At 36.7% G+C, this 9,790-nt stretch overlaps 1 protein-coding gene across 2 annotated transcripts; it reads right to left on the bottom strand.

Annotated features, from left to right (window-relative positions):
* Window positions 1-409: 409 nt before the first annotated feature.
* LOC110039593 (homeobox-leucine zipper protein ROC8-like) lies at window positions 410-4,866 on the bottom strand. 2 transcript variants are annotated; one of them, XM_020744716.1, is made up of 10 exons: window positions 4,249-4,866; window positions 4,041-4,158; window positions 3,730-3,918; window positions 2,478-2,933; window positions 2,310-2,411; window positions 2,011-2,217; window positions 1,752-1,935; window positions 1,388-1,656; window positions 1,193-1,282; window positions 410-1,087 (listed from the first exon to the last, which is right to left on the bottom strand). In XM_020744716.1, the coding sequence occupies exons 1-10, from the start codon at window positions 4,341-4,343 to the stop codon at window positions 695-697; spliced, it is 2,103 nt and encodes a 700-aa protein (XP_020600375.1). In that variant the 5' UTR covers window positions 4,344-4,866; the 3' UTR covers window positions 410-694. The 2 variants fall into 2 exon arrangements, with proteins under 2 accessions (XP_020600375.1, XP_020600376.1); XM_020744717.1 differs by having other exon boundaries at window positions 1,752-1,932; window positions 4,249-4,865.
* Between the last annotated feature and the right edge of the window lie 4,924 nt (window positions 4,867-9,790).

Here is a 9,790-nt window from a genome sequence, read left to right as displayed (position 1 = left end):
AAGATAAAAAAAATCTAGGTTGAAGTTCTTAAAAGCAAAAATATATACGTGCAGATAAGATAGATGCAAATTTGGTGATATTTGATGGTACAACCAATCCGCATGTGTGTATTCCGCACGTAATATTGGCTCTTTACCAAACAGAAGCACGGCCACCCAATAAACTATGATGCGAAGATGATTGTATTAAGCCGAAAGCTTGTTTTAATTTTTAATTATTATTAGTCCAATATTATGATGAATAAAAATGCTTATTACCAATTGAATTATGTCCCCAAAATACCAAAAAAGAAAAGAAAAATCACACTTCACAATGTTAATACAACAAAAAGCTATATTACACATACATCCTAAAATGAATGGCACTAAGAAGTAATCTAAACATGAAAATCTTCATAAAAATGACAGTAAAAAACCTTTCTTTTGATTAATTCAAAAAAAACAAAATATAGAAACTACAAGATGTCAGGAACAATCAGTCTCAGTGAGAGATGCACAATGTTCAGCTGACTACAATTTTAGAAGCTGAAAAAGGAATTTAAATGTGAACATCAAAGAAGATCTAAGTGCTAAAACAATCTCAGCAGGCGCCTACATACATGCCTATATGCACATCAAAAGAAAAATAAAATAAAAATTTATACCCACTGCAGAGCTGAACAAACTATCTCTGATTCACTCTGCCAACATCTTCTCAGGCGCCGAGTGTGCTCAATGCAGCCTTTATTTGCTGCACCGTGGCGCCGATGAGGTGGTTTACCGTCGCGACTGACTCGAGATTCAGCTTCGCCGATGGCAGGCTGCTCACCATGATCTGGAACGCCACTGTGAGCACCGAGCCAGAGGATCCTCCCATGGGATTTGAGCTTGAAGATGCATCGCTTCCGGTGCCCGGACGGCCGTCGGGAAGCACTATGAATCCCGATGGAAGGAGAGGGATAAACGACGGGTCTTCGCCGCTCATGGCTATGTTGATCGACGGCAGGTCGACGGATGCATACACCACTAGTGAACCTGAAGAGTCAGTGCAGCTTTCCTGGAGTATCAGCATGTTTCCTTCATTGGGGTTAGCTGGATTCATTGCCGCCTGTTTGATTTTTTGAAAGAAGACAGATGAGGGAATGGAATAGTTACCCAATTATGATAAATTTGAGTATAAAAATTGGACTTTGATCAGGTTTTAGATGATTACTCGAAGAAGAGAGATGCAATTTCCTGGATGCTGACCATTTTGAATGCGTGTTACTTCCTGAACTGCTTTGCCGTTTGATAGAACATCCCACTTCAATTTTAAAAAAAAAAAAACAAACTTAACAAACTTATAAGAGAAAATCAAAATAACATTAATTTGCCAGTTTTGCATGAGATTTTAAAAGCAATATAGAACCTGAACGCGAGACCGCTCGTCTCTGAAGAAACTGAAGACTGCTTGAGGGGAGAAAGGCATCCATATAGAGGTGGCGGCGCTGAGAAAGACTCCGTTTGGCTGGCCGGGATCCGAGCACTTATGAACGGTAACCCTAATTCCGACATCATTAAGCCCGGCCGGCGCCGTCCAACGATGACCGTTCGACGAGCCGAGTGTGGAGCAGAAGTTGCTCACCATTCTCTGGGCAAGTCGCATCATGCTCCTCTTCCCCTCAGCCGTCGGAATTACTGTAAGTAAAGCCATAGAGATTAAAAAACCAACTTGCAGAATCAATGATTCTGCTTACTATTGAGAAAAGTATATTCCATATAAATATTTATACCTCCACCAAGGTCTCTAGGAGAGCTGCCAGTCACTATTAGGCATGCTATCCTCTCACACATTCTCTGTAAAGTTGCAACCCATCTCTGAGCTCCAAAGGCTATCCCACTATCAACCAGATCATGGTAGAGCTGGTGAATTGGATTCTTCTCTTCAATCTCCATGTGCTCAACCCACACTACCTGCTGATTTTAAAAAAAAGGAGATCAGAGAATCCAAGGAAGAAGAAAAACAGACATATTCATGGCTTCATTAATTACCTTAGAGTACCCATTCGGCATGTCTTGAATCAAACAACCCGAAGGGAGCCTACGCTTGGAGGAAGAAGGAAGCTGGTTTTCCTTTGGATAGAAAATGGAGATATCTGAGATCACCCACAGGCCTTGTTGAATCTGCTGACAGTATCTGAGGAAGCAAAATTCGCGCAGCGGAACGACGGGTGATAGCCCAAGGAATTCACCATACATCTGCACCCTCATGAATTAGATATACCCAATAGAATCCATGGAAAAACAAAAGGAGAAAGAAATGTATGACTGTTTAGGATTTTTCTTATCACCAAAACTAAGGCTCCACTTTTACTTCCATCCATTCCAGGCATGAGGACTTCAACAGTTCTCGCATTTGAGACAATTGTTGGGAATAGGTCCATCCATTTCCCCTAAAAGATTAGAACTTTATGACAACTGAACTCTATATTTCAGGAAAACAGTAAAAAACAACTCACTGAGTCCATGAACATGTCAACCAAAGCTAGAGAATGCATCATCACATCTCCTGAGTCTCTGGAACTCTCAACTCGGGCATCAGGAGACCTGAACTGTTGTGCTGGTCTGGGAAAAATCCTTTCGTAGGTTTCGAGATCAAGAATTTCTCTTCCATCAATGCCGATTCTGGTCCAGAGAGGTTCATCAGTCTGTGCAAGCCTGATCAACTCCTCCATGGATCGTGTCGCGAGCTCCACCATCATAGGCCTTTCAATTTCAGAAATTGTGAGGAATGGGAATGCCATGGCTGCAGGGACAACACCGAGCTGATCAATTTCGAGAGAAGGGGTGAAGCCTGGATTCCCATAGCCACCAACAGTGAGATCCAGAGAGGAAACTGATAAAGGTTGGATTGGAGGAAGTTGCGTGATTGGCCTTCCTAGATATTTTGATGTAATTGTGGATACCCGATCAAGCTGAAATAGAGAGATAAAAGTTGACATTAAGATTAAAAAACAAAAGTAAAAATAGCAGAACACGTCACAATACATATCAAATTTCAAGCTTTTAAGGATTAAAGACATTAAGTTCCCAAATTTAAGCGCAAACTTATATTTGCAAGCAATTTTGCATAAAAAAGCAAAATTTAAAGGCCACAATGTTATGTGCTTGGAATTAAAAGCAAAGTTTTGTGCAGAGACGTTATAGTTATACTGAACAAAGCACAAGAAAGTGGCTTTTATTTATCCAAATCTTAAACCAAATATATTGTTTAATTACAGTAGTTTTGCTCAGCTTAGTCTGACAAGGAAAATAGAAAAATAAAGACAAGATATATAATACAACAAGGTGAGCACCATAATCCTCGGTTTGATTCATAATTATTTTTCTGAAATATAAAACTTATTACCATCCAATCAAGTAATGAAAACATAAACTTGTAGAATTTGAAAAAACTTCAAAGCGATCAAAGCAGAGCATTAAATGTACCATTTTGAAGGCTGCATGTAATGATTAAATACACATTACTCAATATCACCCAACTATAATAATAAATTGCGCCACATGCCAATCTTAGCAGATTGAAAGTTCGAGACAGCAATAACAATCAGTCAGTTGCACACACTTCGATCAAAGTAAAAATGCAGCTTAAACCATCATAAAAAAAAGAAGAAGATAGATGCTGCTGATGTTTGTGAAATGCAGATTACATAATAAAATACTGAAAATTTATGAGAAAGCCAGTTAATTTATATAAAAACAAGCCATCACCTCCTCTTTTAACCTGGCGTTCTCCATGCGCAGTTTCTGCTCATCAAAGTAAGAATCCTCGGCTTCTTGAGAGCTGCCGCATGTCGGGCAAATTGCGTTCCTCAGCGCCTCACTCATGGCGATGTTCTCGCACCGGATCTTGTCGTTCTCCGAACGAAGAGCGCAGTTGTCAGCTCTCTCGTGTTGAGTCTGAACCAAAGGCAACGTGTTTTTAGCTCTCTCCGCAATTAAATTAAAAAAAAAACCAATCATTTCTGCAAAAAAAGATGAAAAAAGAAAACATAAAAAATAAAGAAAAAAAAATTTGTTGCCTTCATCTGAGTCCTTCGATTCTGGAACCAAAATTTGATCTGCCGCGGTTCAAGCCCCAAATCCCGGCTCAACTGCATCCTCTGCTTCTCATCCGGATGCGGACACATCTTAAACATTCTATCCAACAAACAAACAGAAAAAAAAGTTGGGATTTTCTCCAGAAAACAAAGACGAGGATGTGAAGATGAAAAGCATATATATATGTACGCTTCGAGTTCCTGAATCTGTCGCGGTGTATGCCTATGATATCTCTTTTTCTTCCCCTTCGACTCCGTCACATCCTGCTCGTCACCAGAATCCATCCCGCCCTTCTTCTTCTTCTTCGTAAAAAATCGTTTTTTTTTCTTATTTTTTGTTTCTCCGAAAAGCAGAGTTCCGTCCACACTCTCTTTCTCTCTCTACCCCAGCCTCACCACTTTCCTCTTATAGCCTGGGCGCCACTGAATCTTCATGGAACAAGTACATATAAGAACTTTGCGCTCAACGACGGAAAGCGTTTGAAAACGCGTGCTTTTCCTTGAGACTCCAATCCCCTCCTCCTCCCCCACTCTTCTCCTCTAACTTAGGCCGTGGCTCCTCCCAGAAATGGAAATCGCCGCGGCCGAGCTGCAGAGATCGGCGGCAATCCAAACCGATTCTCCCCAACATCCCCCCTTATTACGCACCGATTAATTTCCGGCTCTGCTGTGAATTTATTTCCTCACTCTCCCTCCCTACTCTTTCTCTCTCCCCGCCGAGCTTTGCTCTGCTTCCTTCTTCTCTTGAAGAGAGAGAGAGAGAGAGGGGGAGAGTAATGAGAGGGAGGTAAGGGTAACCGACGCAATTTAAAGCCCGGGACTTTTAAATCTTCTGGTCAGTTTCTCTCTGCTAAATGGGAATCGGTGACTGAGTTGCTGAGTTGGGTTACCTCTTAATTAAAAGATGGTGGAAGGCTTTGAATCCACATCATAACTGGTTTGTGAGAACCGTTTAGTGAAAATTTTGGACGAGTTTAAGTTATGGTTCTTGTATCTATCTTCTTGGAGGGACTGCTATTACTCAGTTGTGTACTTCTTTGTAATGGTTCCATGGATGCTCTTCGGGATGGAAGTTCTCTTCAGAAAGTAAAATTAATTCTTGTAGATTGTATTTGATGAATGATGAAATTTGTAATGAGTTTCACTTAGTTTTTGTAGCAAGTTCTCATGGGATTTTGTTGAGAAATTAGGGCAAATCAACGCAAGAATCAACAAACACAAGAATTAACACACTGATTTAATGAGGATTGTCAATTTGCTTACGTCATCAGAAGCAAGAGCTGCAGCTTTCTGATTTCACGAAAAAGTAGTACATACCATTAGGGTTACCCGAGTGTATAATATGTAATTACGAAATTACCCATGTACCGTGCCGTGGAGGGCATTGTCCCCGCACCCTCAACCCACTTAACGAAACTCCGTCGATTGAACAGACGCTTCCGCTCCACTACAACATCTATCACTTATCTGGTATATATTTTCTTTCTATAAAAGTGGATGCTTATGTATGCATGTAAAGTGTCGTGTATTTTTGTTGATCAAATTTTAGTTTAATGTTCTTAATTATTTTTGGTACCTCCATACAAGTAGATTAAAGATAACAAAAAACTTTATATTTATAAATAATTTATTTTAATATACTAACTACTAATAATTGACACTCATTAAATAAGTAAAATATATGCAAATGTATGTATGTATGTATGTATGTATATATGTGCATTATCCATTAATAGTATATTAAAATCATATTTCAATTTCAGTGAGCTTATGGCCTATGAGCATTTTAATATCACCTCAAAGAATTTATTAAACTATTCAATGTACTATAAAATTAACAAACATTATCACATAATCTGATGTCTTTAATGAAAAATTTTCAATGTAATTAACAAGCTTTTTAATATAATTGATGTATTTATTTAAAAAATTTTAATGTATTGGATGATTATAATTAGATTATTATGTTTAATTGTGTTTTGCTCATCTCAATCATAAATGAGCAGGCTTTTTAGTTTGTTGATCTCAAGATATTCATATTTATTGAGCATTAAATGAGTGAAAATAACATCAATTCATTGAAATCGAACATATTTGTACCCTTGTAAAATTTACTCTCTTAAATAGGATAGATTATTTATGCCCTCATACATTAACTATTACTTATTTCACTTTATAATAAATGTTTTAAATATAAAATAATATAATTATTTAATGCAACTTTTTTATGTATTGTTATTGCTAGAATTAGAGCTATAAAATATTAACTATAATGAATGAGGATCTAAGTAAAATTAAATTATCTTTTTCTTATTGGAGGGCTAATTAAATGTAGAATAAAATTAAGTTTATTGTTACCATTTTGATAGTCCCAACTCTACTAGTATTGATGATATTGTTGTGTACACAATTCGACTATCATTATTAAGAATAATTTAGAGGGATTTAGATACATATCCCACAATAAGTATACATTTACACACTTAATATCTTAACTTTTATAAGATTTTGGTGTCTTAAATATATAAATGAAAATATGTATTTCACTTTAAAAAAAAAAAGTAATTTTTGCGCACTAGAACATTTGTGACAGTAGAGTAGCAGATTATCTTCTTAGCATGATATGAAAATACAACACACTTAGAAAAGAGAAAGCAACTAATAATGACACATGAAATTTTCATATGAAAAAACTCGAAAAGGAAAAAACCGCGAGGCCTAACACAGCTGAAAGTTCCGCTATAAAAAGATTATTACAGTTGAAACCACTTGTCTCAGACGAGGGAAAATGGTTGTTAGGTTTCCCAAGTTATAACATCGACGGGTCGCGACCGATAGCAATTGGTGGAGTCTGATTGGTAGTGGTCGACAACGATCGACGGTGGTGGTTGACAAAGGTCATCGACCACCACCTTCCCATTGTTGACAACCACTGAGCACTCCTAGCACTCCTAACGTGGTCGAGAGTGGTCTGTGTTGGTCGACGAAAACAGGAGTGGTGTTGGACTTCAGTTTTTTCTCAAAGCTTCAAATTCTTTCTCAAGCCTCGTGACAAGGGTGAGAATCTATTTATATAGGTCTTGGTGCAATTAATGTAGGAATATAAATCACTTTGATCAGATGGTTATGAGGGCTTCTCTCGATCAGACGTCATTTGTTGAACATTTGAGTAGCTTAATTATGTCAGAATTGAATGATCTTAAACTCGTTGGAGTTATGGATGTCTTTTTATCAAAATTTGAGTATTTCTCACTCAAAAGATTCACACTTAATAATTATAATATCTTTAATATTTTATATTTAAAAATTAAACTATTATGAATATAAATATAAAAAATTTAGGTATTAAACATAAAATACATAAAATTTTTTTTGCCCATTGTATGTAAATGCCCCAATATTCTATTGTCACAATTTCCTTGGATCCTATCATATAAAGTGGAACAAAAAATGCCATAAAAATAACTACCATTATTACGCAAAGGATCTCTACATACCTAAACTTTTTTTTTTATTATTATTACATTAATTGCTCCATCAACGAATAAAAAATTGATTTTTCATAAAACTTGTGACATTTCTCTCATGGAATGAGCTGACAGAGACAGCGAATGGGAATAGAAGATGGGCGGCGTCAATTCCTACCACCTCTTCTCATGCACAACACTGCCATCTGTCCCTTTGCCCCCCTCTCTCTTTCCAAATTATAACTTGCCCCCTCCTCCTCCAAATTATTTCACAAAAACCACCCTTGAAAAACATAAAATTGCAAGTACATGAATTAGCAAGGTAAAGTTGCCAATACGGAGATTACAAGGGGCCTCGCTGTCGAGCTTCCGTAGGAACTCCCCCCTCTTTACTCGCTACTTTATGGCCGTACGACGAGGTTTGGTGGCTAAAGTCGGATCGCATTTAAGAGTTCTTTTTTACATTTCTACCCCCGAATAAATCTCTCTCATGCTAGATCGGATCTTCGGAATGAGCATCCGATGGTGGAAGATTCACCACGTGGCGACGAGTGATAAGTACCGTTACGGCGAGCGGGCACGTGCGGGAGCTGACGCGGTATCATGCCGAGGCGGCGCCACTGGATCTATGCAAAAAAACACGTGTGCGCTACGCTGCGGTGTGGTCACCCGCTGGATTATGCACTAATCAGGCCATAATAATAAGCTTTTTTCATATATATATATATATATATATATATATATATATATAAACTAGCGAGGTAGCCAGATTTGGATTATGGAAAATGATATGTGAAAAGGCAGCTTGTAATTACTAGTGGAAAAAAACCTGCAGCAGCACCTAATTGTGAGGCCTGAGTTAAGAGAACAAACAGATTTTAGAGGAAGACATGTGAGTCGGGTTGATGTGCTTCGAGGGACGCTAGTGTTACATTAGTTGAGTGTGTCTGGAGAAGATCAAATGAAAAGTTGTTATATGTGACAGGTTGTACGTCTGAATCTACGATAGTTCATATGTGACCACGGAGTAAGGTATCACATGACTGTCTATTCAGACCGTCATCCAGACGTGCAGTCGGTACACGTAATAAAAATGATCAAAGTTCAGGTATTTTTTATTATCATTTCGGTGAGATTTCACTGGTCATGAACTTGTGAGAATAAATTAGTTTTAAGGCCAATTTCAATGGTTGAGGGTCAAGTCTTTTTTAGCCTTTGAACGACATTATTTCATATGTTCCAAGCTATTGTGTAATAATTTGTGTATTATTTTGAGCAGGGGCGTTAAAAAATATCATTGTTAGTGTTCGACGCGTTTATATTTTGAACACTAAAAGTATACTCGTTTTAACAACCATAATCACGTAGTCATAGAATGTTAAAGGTTGAGAAAAGATTTAAATCTTATTGTTTACATTAAAAAATTATTTAAATATAATTTAATATATTTGTATTCTATTTTTATTTACTAATGTTAATTGATTAAAAATAATTGCAGCCTTTTAGTCATTTAATTTTTTTTAAAATACTACTCATCAATATGTAATTGGTGAGTAGTCTTTTCGAGCTAAAACTAGTCGAACACGAACGAACAAATATATGTTTGTGTTCGGCTCGTTTATATACCGAGCCCAAAAAGTGTTTGTGTTTGGCTCGTTAACTCGGCGAACGAATCGAGCACGAGCTTCTTAACGAGCCAAACACGAGATGTTCACGAACAACGGGCTGTTTTGATAGCCCAAATTTTGAGCCGAAGAAATTTTCATGAAGACCTAACAGAGGGTTAGAGGATTGAATTTTATTCAAAGCATGTTTGAACCATGTTCGAACACGACTCCTGTTAAAATATTGATCAAACTATGTCCAAAAGTTCGAATCATGTTAAAATAGTTTTCATGTGGATCGAATCCTAATCAAATATGTCCTAAAATGATTCGAATCATATTAAAAGAAATGCTTAAAAGTTTTTTCAAATATATTTTTCAAACATTATTTAAGCCAGATAATGGTCTTGTTTGTGTTTATATTGTTATATTTTTATTTATGACTCACATTTATTTTAATAACTTATGAGATTTATTTTTGATAACTTAAGTTATTAATTTTCATAACTCATAACTTATGTCATAAATTATGACAACTTATGATATTTATTTTGATAACTTAAGTTATTTATTTTCTTAACTCATAACTTATGTCATAATTTATGATAACTTATGATATTTATTTTTGTAACTCTATAACCCCTAAAATAAATAAATGTTA

Source organism: Phalaenopsis equestris, unplaced genomic scaffold (assembly GCF_001263595.1).
Source record: "Phalaenopsis equestris unplaced genomic scaffold, ASM126359v1 Scaffold000002, whole genome shotgun sequence".
Classification (NCBI taxonomy): domain Eukaryota; kingdom Viridiplantae; phylum Streptophyta; class Magnoliopsida; order Asparagales; family Orchidaceae; genus Phalaenopsis; species Phalaenopsis equestris.
This window is presented reverse-complemented; position numbering and strand designations above follow the sequence as displayed.

Bases quoted from the DNA above. Each gene is read 5' to 3' on its own strand.
- LOC110039593 (XM_020744716.1), bottom strand. From the start codon at position 4,343: ATGGATTCTGGTGACGAGCAGGATGTGACGGAGTCGAAGGGGAAGAAA. The intron at 2,412-2,477 runs GTGAGTTGTTTT...CTAATCTTTTAG, and splicing joins TTGACATGTTCATGGACTCA to GGGAAATGGATGGACCTATT. The intron at 1,088-1,192 runs GTAATCATCTAA...AAAATCAAACAG, and splicing joins ATTGCATCTCTCTTCTTCGA to GCGGCAATGAATCCAGCTAA.